Consider the following 19,057-nt stretch of genomic DNA (forward strand, 5'->3'; position numbering starts at 1 on the left):
TCTGGAACCAAAGTTTGGGACTTAGTGAACTAACTCATGTAACAATGACTTCAATAACTGAAAGAAAAAAAAGTCGCCAGGCTCTGCGCTAACAGCATGGGCCTGGAGCCTGCTTCTGAGTCTGTCTCCTTCTCTCTCTGCCCCTCTCCCACTCATGCGCGTGTGCGATCTCTCTCTCTCTCTCTAATGTAAACAATAAACATTAAAACAACAAATAAAAGGAACTGTGCTAACAGAAAATCATCAGATTAGCAGAAAAGTGACATGATGATAATGGCAAAGTTACGTGGTCCAAACTTTTATTTGTGTCAAAAAAAAACCAACAAAAAACTGAAGCTTTGCATCTTAAAGTCATAGCCTCTCGGTGAATTGTATTGTTTTGTGGAAGGCTTGACTCTGAAAATAAACAAGTTTATTCACTGTCAGATGAAGTTGGTTTTCAGACAAACTAGTGATTGTGGTATGTTATCTTGACTGGAAAAACCTCATTTCTTCACTCATCTTTGGAGGTGGCTCCTCATTGGTCTGTGATTCCAATGGATGAACAACAGTTAAGGATCAAAATTTATTTGGATACGTGAGTCAGAAACATTGAATCTGGGTAAGGTAGGAGAGCCACAGACACCCTCATACGTAAATGTATAAATACTGCAGTGGAATTATTCATCCCCAAATGGTACATTGTTACATGCCTCCCATGAAAACTATCAGTAAAATATTTAGCCAAGAATGGTACCCACTTTTATTTCTGAATAGCTTGTTATGATAATCTGTAAATGAATAGTTGCTGAGAATTGTGTAGAACACAGTACAAAGGTTCTTCAAGCACTTACAGGAAGTTTACATGGTTACTTTCCTGTCCCCAAGAAGTCTACAAGTATAGTAGGAGAAATAGGAATCTGAGACACCCCAATGGTTGTGTTATTATTTAGCTAGCATTTATTGAGTGTCTACAATGTACCAGATACCATTCTAAGCACTAAGGATACTGTAATGAACAAAGTAGACAAAAATTCCTGCACTTATGGAGTTTACATTCTAGTGGGTAAGGGGTGGAGAGTCAGAAAATAAATAAGCTAAATAAGTGGGTCAGATAAGTAAAACTATAGGATTTTTTTAGACCACTGATGGAAATACAGTGTAAACCACATATGTAATTGTCAATTTTCCATTAGCCATATTTAAAAAGAAGCAGGTGAAATTAAATTTCAATAAATTTTTTTTTTTTTTTAATTTTTTTTTTTTTCAACGTTTATTTATTTTGGGACAGAGAGAGACAGAGCATGAACGGGGGAGGGGCAGAGAGAGAGGGAGACACAGAATCGGAAACAGGCTCCAGGCTCTGAGCCATCAGCCCAGAGCCCGACGCGGGGCTCGAACTCACAGACCGCGAGATCGTGACCTGGCTGAAGTCGGACGCTTAACCGACTGCGCCACCCAGGCGCCCCTCTATAAATTTTTTATTTTGGAAAAAATTTTGGTTTACAAAGGTTGCACGTGTAATCCAGAAAGTTGGTGTATAGGTTTCACTCAATTTCCCTACTGTTAATATTTTATATTACCGTGGTATATTTCTTGAAATTAAGACACCAACACAGATACATTACTATTAACTAAATCACAGTTATTATTTGGATTTCATCAGTTTGTCCATTAATGTCCACTTTCTGTTCCAGGATCCAATCCATGCTACCATATTGCATTTAGTTGTCATGTCAATCTCCTCTAGTCTGTTACAAGGGATACTAATTTTCATAATATATTTTATTTAATACAATATATCAAAAATATCACTTCAGACAGTGATCAATATTTTTTACATTATCCACAATACGTTTTACATTATTTTTTCATAATAAGTCTTCAGAACCCAGTGTGTATTTACACTTACGACATATAAGCACTTTCGTTGAAAGTACTTAATCTGCATTTAGATCTCACAAGATTTACAGGTGAACAAGTAGATTCACATACTCAGGTTCTAAACATACTTAAAAGTCTTCTAATAATTGCACTGAATATCAGTTTTTAAACTTAAATTAATTAGTTTCATTAATTAAAAAATTCAGTTCCTCAGCTGCACTAGCCACATTTCAAGTGTTCAATAGCCATATATATGTGGCTAACAGCTACCATATTGAATAGTGCAGCTCTAGACCACTGTAAGGAACTTTGGCTTTTATTCTGAGTGAGACAGAGAGCTCTGAAGGTTTTGAACAAAGGAGTCATATGATGTAATTTAAGAATATTTTGCTGTGCTGGAAAATAAATTGAAGTGAGGCAAAGGCAGAAGCAAGGAGATCAGCCAGGAAGATATTGCACAAATCCAGGTGAGTGATGGACTAGGGTGGTAGCAGTAAAGGTGGGGAGAAGTGGTAGGATTCCAGGAGTACTTTGTTGGACCTAACACAATATGCTCTTAGATTGGATATGGGGTCATGGATGACGCCAATGATTTTGGCCTAAAAATTAGGACAATGAGATTGTCTTTTACAGAGATTTTGTAAGCAGCAGGTTTGGGGGGTAAAGGAGAAGACCGGGGGCTCAGTTTTGCAATTTTGAGTCTTAGGTGGCTGTGAGACATTTAAGTGGAGATGTTAAGTAGGCAGTGAATATAGGAGTCTGGAGTTCAGGGAACACAGTTCAGCTGGACATACACATTTAGCATATAGCTGATATTTAAAAATTAAGACTAGAGATCACGACAGGAATAAGTGTACAGAAAGTAGTATTAGGGTGAGGTTATTCAGCAGCTATATTTTTAGGAAAATGAAGTTTTGAAATCAGGCCCTAAGAGATCAACAAGAATTGGTGGAATAATCAATTCCTTGCAATTAAAAAATTCCTTGCAATGATGCAAAGGTAACGATTAGCCAACCATGCTACAACAGATGATTTTGCTCAGCTGAAGTAAAATCACACAGCCAGTAGATATGGAAAGATGCATTAAACAAGGAAAGGCTTTCTTGCTGGCTAAGTGGTTAGCAGACCCGCGATTGTGAGGATTCTAAGGACAGCTTTGGAGTTACGTGACAGCTGTAGTTAGTTTCTACACACACACAAAATCAACCAGCCTGTTCGACCATACAGCATATGTCCTAATGCTGGTACAACAAAGACACCTCTCCCATTGGCAGAGAAAAGTGTTATCTTGGATCACAACCCCACTTCAGCACAGAGGCCTAGCACGGGTAGATTACTAGGGAGGTGCCCTTTTCCTGAATGCACCTGAACTCTTAAATGGGACAAATTCGGAGGCAGGGGGCTGATCGGGCAAATTCAGACGCAGCAATCCCGTCGGCTGGTGAATTCTGTGCGGAATTCTGACAAAGAGGAAGGCCTTGGCTTAAAGAGGAAGTGCGGAGTTACTTATTTTAGGATAGTGGAAAAGCGTTTAGTTGAAGCTCAAGGACAATAAGCACTGAGATTCTCAAGCTGGTCGCAGGGCTGAAAGTAGCTCTCCGAACGACCCTTTCTTGCCATCTTCTCCCTAAGCCGGGCAGTGAGGCGCGTGAAGGACACAATCGCGTGGCAGTGCGGCGGAAAGGGGCGGAAAGGGGCGGAATGGGGCGGAATGGACCGATTCACAGGGCATCTTTTAGATCCCAAGCAACGTCCCCGTCGCTATTTTCCTCTCATCAGGTAGCTCCGCCCAGAGGCGGTTCGCTCCCCGGCAAAAATTTGGCCTGGTTAAACAAGGAAGTGCAAGAAAGCCAGCTCAAAAACACCTCCCGAACGTGCATGGAAATCGAGCACCTCGCTACCGCAGGCGCCCCGCCCAGGGTTAGAGTGTGAGACACTCCCAAGACGCACTCCGCGGATCACTGGGGGCGGGGCATTGCCTACGCACGCGAGCCAATCAGAGAAGACGTTTTCACGTGACGAGAACTGAGCAATAAGCAGACGCGAAGATAGCGGCGGGGAAATTCAAACGTGTTTGCGGAGAGGGATTTGGGTTCCATCTTTTCTTCCCTTCTCCGCTTTCTGGCGGTGAGTTCTTCCTTGGGGGCACACCGAGGAACGGCAGCGGCCCGTGTGTAGGCTGTTTAGCCGCGAGGGTCGGTGAGTGGTGAGGGCGAGGCAGGGAGGACTCAGAGCCTGGTAGGAGACGTGGGGCGCGGCTAAACGAACTGGAGGGGGAGGGGAGGTCTCGCTGCTTCCGCCAATCCAGTGGGTGATGAGGGAGGTTTTGTTGACCCTGTAAGCCGGAGGTGGGTGTGTGCATCGGGTGTGGCACCTGGGGAGAGTTTGGGGGACAGGAAATCCTCTCCCAAAAGGCACGCCCTCTCGTCAGGTTTTTTAGAAGAGAGCGAGGAGATGGTGGCCCCTTTCTGACAGTTACCTTTTGAACCTGACTTCAAATAGTGGTTTCTAGATGCCTACTTTATCACCCCTTTTCATTGTCAAACTCGAGGTCAGGAGCGGCATTGATATCAGTTACCCTGGGTTACTAGGTATTAACCTTGAGAATCACAAACCTGAGAATGATAGGAAGAACGACTGCAGATACTTTGCACCATCACCACCATGCAGATGAGCAAGTGCTCAGTAGTGTAAGAATACAGTAGATTCTTGGTTTTAGAACGATTGAGATAGCAAAGCATAATTATGCCAGACACGCATAAGAACAAGCCTGCTGATATCCCATTTATCAGTAAAGGGTTATGATGTTGTTCATGTTCTGCTTTGGAAGCACTTTCAGTGTGCAGGTTTACTGGCATACAGAGAGTGAATAAAAGAATGGTTATTTTCGTTACCAAAAATATTATGTCTATATGTCATTACCAGAATCCAAGCAAGCATTCCCTCACATTAAAAACATAATAATAAGTGAATTTGCAGATGGCCCAGAGAAAATAATTCTGGAAAAAGAGTGAAAGGAAATTGTGGAAGAAAAATGGAAAGTTTGAAAGCAAGGAGGGGTAGCAACGTCTGTGTTGTGCAATGACTTCGTTGAAGTTCTTTTGGGAAGAAAAGGTATATGTGGCCTATTGGAAACCTTGCTGGACAAATTACAAGGATGTGCTGTTGTTTTTATCCACATAGCTTCACAAATACTCTAATTAATCTGTTTAGATGTGTTCGTATAACTAATGCTATAGTCTTCTGGGTAAAAAAAAGGCTAGTTGAGACATCTTTTTTTTCTTTAATGCTAGTGAAAAGGAATGATATGACCAGTTTACTTTTTTTATGCCTTAGAAATGGAGGCCGAGGATTTAAGTGGCAGAGAATTGACAATTGATTCTATAATGAACAAAGTGAGGGATATTAAAAATAAATTTAAAAATGAAGACCTTACTGATGAGCTAAGCTTGAATAAAGTCTCTGCTGATACTACAGGTGAGTTCCTTTTCTTTGAGTGCCCTCTAATGTAAAGGAATGAAGTGTTAACCTTGTGTATTCACAATTGTAATTTCCTCAGTAATTGTTCTTTACCAGTTAGACTACAGACACTTTATAATTTAACCCTGCTCTTTGGAAACGTTCCCACAATTTTCTGCTTTCTTAAAAATGGAAACAATATAATTTATTACAGTGTGCTCTTAACTCTTCCATTATTGTCAGCCGTTATTTCTGCTGATACACATGCCAGCAGTAGATATGCCATTTTTTCCCATTCCTTTTTTTCTGTAAACTGAGACGATCTCACCAATTGCAATGAAGTTATGTATAAACTTAAAGTCAAACACTCAATTTTTGAAGGGGAGAATCTTCCTATTACTACCCCTTTTCTCCTTTTCTTCCTTGTTCACTCTGTTCCAGCCACAATGGCTTCCTTGCTGTCTCTACTATATACTAGACCAGCTCCTACCCCAATGCCTTTGTTCTTGCTCTCTGCCTTAAACGCCACTCCCCAGGTAACTGTCTACCTTTTCCTTTTCCAGGTCTGTTCAAAGGTCCTCTCATTGATGCCTTTCCTCACCCACCTATTTAAAATAGCAACCTGCTGGTGTGGGCACGTGACACCTCTCTTCCTTCTCTGTATTGTATTTCTCCATAGCACTAATCATCTTGTATCTAATTTACTCATGAATTTGTTTATTGTCTGTCTCTTCCACTAGAATGTGAGCTCCATGAGGGCATGATTTTTATCTGTTTTGTTATATCTATAGAGCTTGGAATGCTGTCTGACATGCAATATGTACTTAAATATTTATTGGATGATTAATGAGTAGAATGTGCCCAAAGTTTAATACCCTAGCTTTATGAAAAGTTAGCTTACAAGCCTAACTCTTTCTATATTTCACACTGTTGAGGTTGTTTGGAAAGTGACCTTTGAATAAGTTTGTTATATGTATACTGACCATTAAATGAGTGAAGGATTGAAAATAAATGGAAGAACCTGAAGTCTAGTCAAGATGGCAGATCATATTCACTTGAAACAACCTAGAAACTGATCGTTTTGGTGTTAAACAAAATCTTAGGAGAGTATTACCATACTTTATTAAATGTATTTAAATAATGTTAACAAAGCTTGAACACCAAGATGAGTCTTTATTTAAAATCCTTCGGTCATGGGGCGCCTGGGTGCCTCAGTCAGTTAAGCATCAGACTTCAGCTCAGGTCATGATCTTGCGGATTGTGACTTTGAGCCCCACGTTGGGCTCTGTGCTGACAGCTCAGAGCCTGGAGCCTGCTTTGGATTCTGTGTCTCCCTCCTCTGTCTGCCTCTCCCCAGCTTGTGCTCTGTCTCTCTCTCAAAAATAAATAAACATGAAAAAAAAATTTTTTTTAAATGTCCTTAGTTCACTCAAACATGTAAATACTTTTTTTTTTTTTTTTTAAGTTTATTTAACACTGTCAGCACAGAACCCAACATGGGGCTTGATCTCATGAACTGTGAGATCATGACCTGAGCTGAAATCAACAGTTGGTGGCTTAACTAACTGAGCCACTGAGTCAGGGGCTCCAAGACTTTTTTTTTTTTTTTTTTTAAGTTCATTTATCTTGAGAAAGAGTGTGCATGCGTGTGAGCTGGGAAAGAGCAAGGTGAGAGGGAGAATTAGAATCCCAGACAGGCTCCATGCTGTCAGTGCAGAGCCCAACTCGGAGCTCGATCCCACAAACAGATTATGACCTGAGCCGAGATCAAGAGTTGGATGCGCAACGGACTGAGCCACCCAGGTGATCTCCAAACTTGTAAATACTTAACATATATGGGTAACTGGGACATAAGACAGTATCATAAGTATCAAAGATGCTTAAAACCATGATTTATAGATGGGAAGAGTATGCATCCACTACACTGCATTGTAAAATATGTTTGTCATCAAGTGAACACTAACAATATAAAGATACAATTTAAGTTCTGAATCGAAGGAGAATGGTACTCAGAGGCATGGGGAATACATTTACAAACACAGTGGTTTTTAGACATCTTGTAGACTAATTTGCTAGGACAACAATGGAAGGGAAGTAAAAACTGGAAAGTGAAATTAATATCAGTCCAAAGTAAATTAAAAAAAAATTTTTTTTTAATGTTTATTTTTGAGGGAGAGAGAGCAAGCATGGCAGGGGCGGAGAGAGAGAGGGAGACAAAGAATCTGAAGCAGGCTCCAAGCTCTGAGCTGTCAGCACGGAGTGTGATGCAGGGCTCGAACTCACAAAGTATGAGATCATGACCTAAGCCGAAGTTGGACGCTTAACTGACTGAGCCACCCAGGTTCCCCAGTCCAGAATAAATTTAAAATAAAAAAGCAGAGTTAAAGTTGTGTTTTAGTAAAACAGAAAGTAATTTTGTTTATAAAAGCATAGATTTGGCTCTTATTGAAGGTAACCAAAACTTACAGAAAGAATGATAGTTTCTCTGGGAAATCTGTGTTTAATAATATTTAGTAATGACTAAAATATCCTGAACAGGAGACTGACATTAATTCAATTTGTCTTTTTAAAACAATTGACAGTAAAGAAAGTAAGAAAATAAATTACAATCTTTATGGAGAAATATGGGTAACTTGGAGGGAGAAGAAAATAACCATACCAGTTACTTATCTTTTATAAATTGATTTTGTTTAATTGGATTAAAGGTAAGTTTGAAGTCTATGGAGATAATGTTGGATGGATGAAGTTGTAAAGATTATGTTAGGAGAAATAAGGTGATACGTTTAAAAATTTTTAACGAATAAGTCATTGATGAATTTTCTGACAAAGTTGTTATAGGTGATAGTGGGGGAGGTGTAGGTTTTCTTTGGGTAGTTAGGGGGATGAAATAGAATTATGCTGCTACAAGATAAAATTTTTTTAGACTACATAGGGTTGTTTTTTTTTTTTAATGTTTATTATTTTGAGAGAGAGAGAACACATGCAGGTTGGGGAAGGGTAGAGAGAGAGGGAGAGAGAATTCCAAGCACGCCCTGCTCTATGATGAGGGCTCTGTCTCACAAACCTGTGAGATCATGACCTGAGCTGAAATCAACAGACGCTTAACTGACTGAGCCACCCAGGTGCCCTTACATATGGTTTTTTAAAAGCTATAAAAAACTAGCTTACTTCCAAAGTTTTTCTTTCCTTCAGAATATGTAACTTTTGGAGTAAAATAAACTCTTATGAAGACATATATGCAGGAAATATGTTGCTTACATTTATATGAATTGTTAAGGTTTTTAAAATAATTTAAGGAGTTTATGTATATTTATATTAAGAATATAAATTACTAACTTTAATTTGAAGAAAAAGTGCAATTTGGCATTTCTTGTGGCATATTTTCTTCCTCTACTTCAGATAACTCGGGAACTGTCAACCAAATTATGATGATGGCAAACAACCCGGAGGACTGGTTGAATTTGTTGCTCAAACTAGAGAAAAACAGTGTCCCTCTGAATGATGCTCTTTTAAATAAATTAATTGGTCGTTACAGTCAAGCAATTGAAGCACTTCCTCCAGATAAATATGGCCAAAACGAGAGTTTTGCTCAAATTCAAGTGAGATTTGCTGAATTAAAAGCGTAAGTATTCACTTTTGAATTATGTTTAACTAACTACATTACATAGTACACAACTACATTATAAAAGACATGTTGTTAGTATTAATTGTAAGAAAATTAGTATTTTTTAACCAAATCCTTCTGTTTATAATTAACAAATGAATATTGTAAACTCTGTTTACTATGTATATATTTCCACAAAAGTTATGTATTCTGGACTCTGCCTAGAAAGATGTTAAAAATTAACTTATTAGTATTTAATTTTACACAGAAAAAAACTAGAATCCCATGTCCTTTGGAAAATTGAATAAGGAGTTATCAAACTTAGGTAGCTGTGCCCTTTTTTCTAAAATTTGAACTCTGAAATCTTTTTTACAGTATTCAAGAGCCAGATGATGCACGGGACTACTTTCAGATGGCCAGAGCAAACTGCAAGAAATTTGCTTTTGTGCATATATCTTTTGCACAATTTGAATTATCACAAGGTAATTTGAAAATGTCAAGTCCAAATTTGAAAAATGTTAACTTCGTGCTGTAACTCACATTCTAATATTAAATCATACATATGAAGTAAAAATTTGAGGCTAAAGGCATGAAAATTGATCAGGTGAGAGTATGGGGGAAGAATGCCACCAAAGTGTAAATGTAGAGAATGTTTGTTATACTAGCTTTTCTACTTGTAACAGATAATCCAGAGATGTAAGTGAACATCGTGTTTGTGCCATTAATTAGATTCAGGAAGTGTCTAAAGGAAAGTGGCTTTTTCATTGAGTATTTGTGCGAGAGAAGCATATAAGATACTTAAGTTAGTGCTTAGATAAGCTTTCCTTATACTATGGTTTCACAGTACTAAAATATATACACCAAAATAAAATTGTAGCATTAATTGGTAGTTCTTCTTTTTAATTTAAAAAAAAAAAAAAAAAACTGCTGTGGAAGCTTTTATTTCTTGTTCTTTTGATTCTTCATAGTCTTGAGTTTTTGGATAGAACTATGGCAATGTCTTCCTCACATTTTTAGCCTGCCCATTCCTTAGTCTTTTCTTTTTCTAATTTTCTGGGGCTTTTGGATCCATGAGGGTTTCAGTCTGCCCTCTGGCCACATGTTACTGTTTCCCTCTGTCTTGTTTCTGCTCCAACCCTAATCCCGTTTGTTACCTGTGATGCACACATTATCGCTAGTGGTTTGGTTCAGCCAGAGTTTCCATCACGGTGCCCAAAGCAGGGCTCAGTCACTGGCATGTATTTCCCAGGATTGAGGTTAGAGAAGAGCACTGTAACAGCTCAGGAAATGGTTTGAGAACCGTTAACTTTTACGTGTTTACATGATTTCTGAGTCCTAGTTATCTGAATCACCTCTAATCTATCCTGTGCACTGTCAGGTGACTTTTAAAAAAACCATTCCTTTTCTACCTAGGAACATTGATTCCTCCTTGCTTGTTCGAGGAAGTTTGGCAAGGCCTTTAGTACCCTCTCTCTTTCCGTCATTCTACTTAAAGCATTTGTTGAAGTATTGTGGCCTATCAATAGCAACTACAAGTTTTGTATCTTTAGAACACACAAATATTGAAAACCTCCAGTTTTGTTATCTGTAAAAAAATAAATTTTATCACTCAAGGTCAAAATTGCAGTTATTTTGGACAAGATTATGAATGGGTTTTTAGGAAGTATGCACATCTCTGAAATTCTATGTGCAGTTTGGTGTGTATGGTTAGAGGACAGTTGGTATTTTTTTATCAGACTCTCAAAGGGGTCTGTTACTTTATTAACCTCCCTAATTACTAGTTTTTATCTAAGCCTACCTTCTTTTGCTGCCCTAAAATGCTTAAATTGTGAAATACCACTACTCTGAATAAATGTATACTTAGCCACTATCAGATATGTTTAAATTCTTAAAATTTGTAAACTGTCAAAAGATAGAGATTTCCTAATCATTTTTAAATCCTAAGTGCCCAAGTGTGTAGCATAGCTGAGTTGCTCCCAGAAATGCTGATAACACATTCCATTGATACATGATGTACACATTTGACATTTTAAATCAAATTCTAGACAAAATATATTGAGTAAGTTGGCAATTGAAAGAAAATTTGGTGATTTATCTGTAGTCAGAAAAATAATTATGGTGGTGTCAGTTATTTTGCATTTGAGGGCGGTATAGCTAAGTCTGATAGCTAAACACTAGTCTTTTTTTTTATTGATTGATTGATTTATTGATTGATTTATTGATTTATTTTAATGTTTGTTTATTTTTGAAGGAGAGAGAGAGATAGTGTGGGGGGGGGGGACAGAGAGAGAGGGAGACACAATCTGAAGCAGGCTCCAGGCTCTGAGCTGTCAGCACAAAGCCCGTCATGGGGCTCGAACCCACAAACTGCGAGATTATGACCTGAGCTGAAGTCGGACGCTCAACCGACTGAGCCACCGAGGCGTCCCTATTACTATTTTTTAAAATATGAATCTTTTGATGGAGGATTCCCTTTAGCAAAATATGTCATCCTTAATAACTAAATGTTGTTATGAATGATTATTATACTGCATTGTAACAGATTGATGCTCTTGGGACTGTAGTAACATCTAGAGCTTGGTTTTCCTTTTACTACATCCCCTAAGTTTCTATTTTATTTAGTTTTTGCTGCCCCCCACTTTATATTGCTTTGTTATATTTCTTTTCTGAAAATGGGCAGTGTTGCTAAAATGAATGCATAATTATGTTTACTACTTATTATATAAGTAAGCTATTTGACAAGAATTCTTACCAGAAGAGAGAAATTGCTTTTATTTGCTTATGAAATAAGGTATGTGAATCTTGGAATAAATATTTTTACCTAAGCCTTTTAAATTTTTTCCCTAGGTCCTGATGAATAAGTATCTGGGGAATGAAGATTGTTGCATTTAAATGACAAAATTTTTTTACTTTGTTAGGTAATTTCAAAAAAAGTAAACAACTTCTTCATAAAGCTGTAGAATGTGGAGCAGTACCACTGGAAATGCTAGAAATTGCCATTCGGAATTTAAACCTTCAAAAAAAGCAGCTGCTTTCAGAGGAGGAAAAGAAGAGTTTATCAGGTAAGGGTATTACTGTGTGCTACTACTTTTCTGTGGTAGATTGTCCGGCAAGAAAGAGTTCAGGATAACATTTTAAAGAAAAATACCATCTGTGTAGAATGATCAAAATCTCAGATTAAATTTCAGATGTAAAGGAGGTGTAGGGCTTTTAGAAGTACCAAAATCTTTATTAACCCTGTTGGAATTTTTTTTTTTTTTTTTTTTTTTGCTAATCAAACTCATTAGTAAATTAAAAAATTCAGTCTAAGCAAGAGAATGACTTTTTTTTATATGAAATTTATTGTCAAATTGGTTTCCATACAACACCCAGTGCTCATCCCAAAAGGTGCCCTCCTCAATACCCATCACCCACCCTCCCCTCCCTCCCACCCCCCATCAACCTTCAGTTTGTTCTCAGTTTTTAAGAGTCTCTTATGCTTTGGCTCTCTCCCACTCTAACCTCTTTTTTTTTTTCCTTCCCCTCCCCCATGGGTTTCTGTTAAGTTTCTCAGGATCCACATAAGAGTGAAAACATATGGTATCTGTCTTTCTCTGTATGGCTTATTTCACTTAGCATCACACTCTCCAGTTCTATCCACGTTGCTACAAAGGGCCATATTTCGTTCTTTCTCATTGCCATGTAGTACTGCATTGTGTATATAAACCACAATTTCTTTATCCATAAGTGAATGACTTTTTAGAAATAAGGAATATACCTTTATTCTGGGGAAACAATTATGTAATTTTGAAACTATTACATGTATACTTAGAGAATTATCTTCACAACATCTTCATGTCTGCATATCTTATTTGGGGACAAATGTTTACTATGAATTATCTTTTTTTTTTTTTTTTTTTTTTTTTTGAGAGAGAGAAAGTATAATGGGGGAGGGGCAGGGAGAGAGGGGGACACAGAATCCCAGAATCCAAAGCAGGCTCCAGGCTCTGAGCTATCAGCATAGAGCTTGATGTGGGGCTCGAAATCATGAACCACGAGATTGTGACCTGAGCTGAAGTCAGACTCTTAACTGACTGAGCCACCGAGGTACCCCTGAATTATCTTTTTAAGTATTCATATTTGTGAGGTTACTTTTTGTGTATTTCTTATGTCTTTATAAATTTAATTACAATTTAAATTTTTTTATAGCATCTACAATATTAACTGCTCAAGAATCATTCCCCAATTCACTTGGACATTTACAGAATAGGAACATCAGTTGTGATTCCAGAGGACAGACTACTAAAGCCAAGTTTTTGTATGGGTAATGAAACTGAATCTGTTTTTTAAATGTTCATCATACATTTATGTTATTTATACATCTACATCTGTATTTTAGTGTTAGAGTAATAACATTAGCAGTTAATGGCAATTCCTATGTTAATATTATTCTTTTAAAAATTGGGGTATTTTCTTCCTGTATAGAGAAAACTTGCCCCCTCAAGATGCAGAAATAGGTCATCGAAATCCCTTGAAACAAACAAAGAAAGCTAAACGGGTAAGTTATTTCTAATGTACCTTGATTAAAGTGATAGTGGTGAGGTCTATACTTATTTCCTAGTTGGTTACTTAATCTTTCAAAACATTTCTAGTCATGCCCTTTTGGAAGAGTCCCAGTTAACCTTCTAAGTAGCCCGGGTTATGGGAAGACAGATGATTCAGTTGTACCAAGTTTTACAAAAAGGTATGTTTGAATTTTAATTTTTTAATTTGTTTTCAATACTTAAAGATTGATGACAGAACGGTCACAAAGTTTTTTATTGCATAATAGTAATTATGATTAAGTATTTTTACTTAGTATTAAAGGTTAGGGACAAAGGAATGAGTGGGGAATGTGACTTTATTTTGCTTTTCACTCATTAAAAATTAAATGGGGGCACCTGGCTAGTTCTGTTGGTGGAACATGTGACTCTTGATCTAGGTAGGGGTTGTGAGTTTGAGCCCCATGTGAGGTGTAGAGATTACTTAAAGGTAAAAATCTTAAAAAAAAAAAAAAAGGAATGGTTAACAAATTATGGAACATGGAGGAAAAAATATTAAATCAACATTAAGCTTAAAAGATATATGCAGACATCTTTGAGGTAAAAACTCCTAGTATCTGGGCATTTCTCGCTTATGGGTAGTTTCTCTGGTAAGAATCCGTTTCTTATGTTTGTGAAAGTCTTCATAGCAGGGGTGGAAGGAGGTCTAGGAACAATTTCTTTGCTAACAAGTTCAAGGAAAAGAATAGCTATCAGTGGGAAAGATGATTAATTCATTCATTTGCTACAGAGCCCAGGGCATCAAGAGGTGGGGCAGAGCAGGTAGAGATGAAATATTGTTCATCACGTCCAATGTGTTCTCCTTTCTTCAACCTGGATATTTATCCCCTTAAAAGAAGTAGGAATCTAGTTTTCCAACTTAGCTAAGGGAATTGTTCTGGTCTGTTCTTAACTCTAAGCATTCTTGATAACCTTATTTCTATTAGAAAAAGCCCCTTGGATTCCAGAGAATCATTTTGCAAATAAACTTCAGAAATACAACAGGTTGTTTTTATTATTTATTTATTTATAAAATGTTTGTTTATTCATTTTTGAGAAAGAGAGCGAGCACACGTGTGTGCACAAGCAGGAGAGGGTGAGGGGTAGAGAGAGAGGGAGACAGAAAATCCCAAGCTGGCTCATGCTGTCAGCACAGAGCTCAATGCAGGGCTCAAACCCACGAGCTGTGAGATCATGACCTGAGCTGAAATCAAGAGTCATTGGATGCTTAACTGACTAAGCCACCCAGGCGCCCCTGATTGTTTTTAGTTGGCATCTTTAATTAAAATTCTGTTATACTTAGCACTTGACTAAAGATAGATACTAAGTGTATTTTGGTTGTCCAGAATCTTATGAGATGACTTTTTTCTTGTCTCCATTTTAAATACCTCTCCGAATAATAAAAGGAGACTTTCTCCCATTATAAAAAAATAAAAATAAAACAAAACCAGCCATTTTCTTGGTGCATGCCACGATACACTGTATGGTTGACACTGTGGAGGCCTATGGAAAGGTTTATACTCTAGTCCTTTTCCTTAAGCTGCTTGCATTTCGAAGTGTGGTTTCACCTACATACTGCTGTCCCCTTCTTTACTACATTCCTACTTAGCCCCAATTGTTACTTATTACGTTATGAAGTACACAATCACCTACCACTTATCTGTCCTTTTCGTCATTGCCCAGCACCTAACTTCATTACATTTGTACTACAATCATGTTATTTTTAAAAATAATTTTTCAAGAGATCTTTCCAATTAAAAAGTGTATATATTGTTAAGAAGTCAATTTTAAAATGGAAAAAATAGCACATTAAAAAGATTAATTTTAAATTAAGCATTAAAACTATTTTGGTTTGTGGGTAGCAGACAGACCTCTGGATCAGAACGCCAAGATATGATTGTACCTGGATCTAAATCAAGTGGAAATGATTCCAGTGAATTGAGAAATTTAAAGGTATTTTAATTTTTAAATCTTTATATGGAGCAAGGTTTCCTGATCTAGGATCCATGGAGTTTTTCCCGGGGAAGGGGTCCAACAGTGTTCCTGAAGCCCCAAGAGATACAGGACCACTAGTGGGAAGTGGTACAGAAGTCCTAAACTGTTCCTCCAAAGTTGACGAACATGTACATTTCATGTAGAGAAATGATCAATGATCTCCTGGGATAACTTTGACATAATACTTATCATGCTTATATTTAAACAGATTAGTTGGGTTTGGGAATAGCTAGGGGAGTCATTCCCCCCAAATTCTGTTTCTTGGTTGGTGTGTTTAATCATATGTTCTGACAGGACATCTTATATAGCAATGAGAGTAAATTGTGATGTGTCTTTGTAAATGCAAAGACTGGAAACAGTTTTAGTCTCATACTGTTCTTATTGTACTTGAGTTCAACCCCTGGCCTCACAATGTGGGTCTTTTCAAGTTTATATTTTTTGTAATTCATCTTTTTCATGGTCTATGCTTATTATTTTAACTGATCATAGCTACCTTAGAGAATAGTGCATAGTTTAAAAAGTTTACTTTTTGGATTTTAGAATAACTACTGTTTTAGACTTATGCAAATCTTAATTTTCACTAATGTTATTTTGGGGATAAAATACCATCATAGTCACAAAATAATGAGGCATGTCTTATGTTATATTCAAATTTTCAACCTCTCTTTTTAAGTGATTATATTTTATGAGTTGATTATGTCCATTGAAAGCACATTGGCCACATTTATGGTTATGGCCAGTTCCACTGTTCTAGTCAATAATTCAAGAAGTTAATCCTTCCTCAGTTTGTGAGTCTATATCTGATTATAGTAGATAATTTTCTTAGCAATCTTTTCACATAGATGAGACTTTAGTCTATTGAACACTAAGACAAATTAGTACTATTACTGTTTATGAGACTTTATTATTTTTATGTCTTATTCTTTTCATGTAGTCTATTCAAAATATCCATTCCAAGGAACCTCTGATGTCGGATGAGAAGAGTTCTGAACTTATTACAGATTCAGTAACCTTGAAGAATAAAACTGAATCAAGTCTTGTATCAAAATTAGAAGGTGAGAGAGACAAAATAGGCTTTTATTAATTAAGAATAGCACTCTGGTGCTTGTGAAAGTTGACCAGCCATCTACAAATTACAATGTAAGACTATATGTCCCTTTATCTTGTATGTCAATTGAATTATATAGAGTCTATGAAAAGTGTTGAATTCTGTAGCAGTGGAAGTTTATTTGGCTAACAGCTGTGTAAAAGCAAGAGTGGAGGGAAAGTACATTGGGGCTGAGTTAGGTTTTTCAGTTGGCTTGACAAATACTTTTCTGGAAAAAAACACAAGCTGTATCTTTATGATAATTCTCTTTTTTATCGGACATTTGATTTTCTACTATATGAGTAGTATGATATGTTCTAAGGGGATATAAATGAATGAAACAGTCCCAAGGAGATTGCCATCCAGTGTGGGAGACAGACTGATAAATATAATGCTGTGTAGAATTTTAGAGGGTATATTGAGAAGCACATAAATAAAATGCTGTGAGAATTCAGAAGAAGGAAAAATGTGAGGAACTATTTGGTTTAGGGTAAGAACATGTTTTATGGAGAAGAAAGGTGAAGAACTATTTGGGTTTAAATAGGAAGAAATGGCAGTGATAGAGTATTTCAAATGGAGGAAATAATGAAAACAAAAGAATAAAATATTTTAGGAACAAAAGATAGTCTATGCAGAAAACTATAACAGGTCATACAGAAATAGAAGGTAAAACTAGGTAAACTGAACTCCACGCTTACATTTTTTTTTTTTTTTTTGTAGATATCAGAGTACCATTAGAGATTTTTGAACAAGATCATGAATTGGATGATCCTTGTCCAAACAAAGTTTACCAGATTGACTAATGTTTTTCTTTAATTTGACTGAAGAGGAAAACTGGGACATACTAGGCTTGTTGAGACTCTTTGGTTTCCAGACTGGAACTTCCCTGGTGTTACCCCTGAAAAGTTCTATATATAGCAGAATGACTGTCAGTTCCCAGCAAACTGAGACTGTTATTCACCCTAGAATGGTCTATTTGCCATTATTTTGATTTGGAATAGATTCCTTTTCCTAGTATTTGAAGGATATTTTCATGGCATGTATCATAAACTGGTATTACTGAAAAATCATCTTTACCAAATATGCTTGTTAATAATACTAATCTTATACCTAATTTAATGTTTTTCAGTAAATACTTGTTGAGTACCTATACAGTGCCAGTAATACTTTATTACATAGTAAAACTGCCAATTACAAAATCACCCAAATCATGAGAGTACAGTCTGTTGAAATATCATTCCATTCATGCACGTTTCTTTTGAGTGTATCCAAAGAGTGGGGTTGTAGGGTCACAGAATGTGTGTATGTTCAACTTTGGCAAATAGTGCCAGTTTTCTAGAATGGTGGTCCCTTTGACCAGCAGGGATGTTGCTCTTGCTACATATTAGTCCCAATTGTTTTATTGTTGGTTTTTAATTTTAGACATTTGGATGCTGCTAAGTGATATCTTACTGTGGTTTTAATTTGCGCTTCTCTGATGGCTTATGATGTTGAACATCTTTTTTTATGTTTATTGGCCATTTGGATATTCTCTTGTGAAGTACTTGTTTGAAACTCTTGCCAATTTTTCTATTGGGTTTTCTTTCTTTTTCTCATTGATTTCTAGGAGATATTTATATCATCTAGATACATATCCTTTGTTGGATATGTGTGTTACAAGTAATTTCTCCATTATGTACTGAAGACTTTTTAGGAAAAGAAATTCTTAATTATTATGCATTTTAATTTATCAGTCTTTTCCTTTGTGGTATTTCCTATGTCTTTTAACAAATCTATGCCTGCTCCAAGATTGTAATGATATTTCTGCATATTTTAGATGATTTATCATTTTGCCTTTCACATATGGACTTACATTCTAACTGAATTTAATATTTGTGTATAAGTAAGATGACGTATCAAGATTCTGTTGTTTTTTTCCCTCATGTGGATATCCAGTCGGTCCAGCATCATTTATTGAAAAGACCCTCTTTTCCCGTCAGTGAATTATAATGTTTATTTATTTTTGAGAGAGAGACAGAGAGTGAGCAGGGGAGGGGCAGAGAGAGATGGAGACAGAATCCTGAGCAGGCTCCACGTTGTCAGCACAGAGCCTGACCTAGGACTCAAAACTCATGAACCATGAGATCATAACCTGATCCAAAAGAGTCTGATGCTTAACTGACTGAGCCATCCAGGCGCCCCTCCCTTAGTGAATTATAAATTAGATATCCTGTGATATCTGGTTTTGGATTCTTCTCTGTTCCATAGATCTTTGTGCCAATACTATCTTATTTACTGCAATCAATTGAAAATCTTCCAACTTCATTCATCTTCAAGGCTGTATCAGCTATTGGGCCTTTTGGGTTTCCATATAAATATTAGAATCTACCAGATTCTTTTTTTAAAATGGGATTTTTTTATTGAGATCCTAATGGGACAGGTGGGCATTTAGCAGATAGGTTTTCTAATCCACTAATCTGGCATATATCCCTTCATTCATTTAAGTAGTAT

The 19,057-nt window shown here is 36.8% G+C and overlaps 1 protein-coding gene across 2 annotated transcripts in view; it reads left to right on the forward strand.

Moving 5' to 3' along the window:
• The first annotated feature begins 3,871 nt into the window (after positions 1–3,871).
• The window catches only part of TTK (TTK protein kinase), a 39,936-nt gene continuing 24,750 nt past the window's right edge, over positions 3,872–19,057 (forward strand). Inside the window, exons 1-10 of one of the 2 annotated variants that reach the window (XM_030315889.2) lie at positions 3,872–3,990; positions 5,200–5,340; positions 8,722–8,944; positions 9,302–9,408; positions 11,845–11,988; positions 13,115–13,229; positions 13,391–13,463; positions 13,558–13,649; positions 15,348–15,438; positions 16,415–16,535. In XM_030315889.2, coding sequence (XP_030171749.1) covers positions 5,202–5,340; positions 8,722–8,944; positions 9,302–9,408; positions 11,845–11,988; positions 13,115–13,229; positions 13,391–13,463; positions 13,558–13,649; positions 15,348–15,438; positions 16,415–16,535 — 1,105 coding nt within the window. In that variant the 5' untranslated portion in view covers positions 3,872–3,990; positions 5,200–5,201. Of the gene's footprint in view, positions 3,991–4,788; positions 4,978–5,199; positions 5,341–8,721; positions 8,945–9,301; positions 9,409–11,844; positions 11,989–13,114; positions 13,230–13,390; positions 13,464–13,557; positions 13,650–15,347; positions 15,439–16,414; positions 16,536–19,057 lie in introns of those variants that run through there. The other variant, XM_032593203.1, reaches the window with a different exon arrangement.

The sequence above is a fragment of the Lynx canadensis genome, chromosome B2, assembly GCF_007474595.2.
Source record: "Lynx canadensis isolate LIC74 chromosome B2, mLynCan4.pri.v2, whole genome shotgun sequence".
In the NCBI taxonomy this organism is placed as follows: domain Eukaryota; kingdom Metazoa; phylum Chordata; class Mammalia; order Carnivora; family Felidae; genus Lynx; species Lynx canadensis.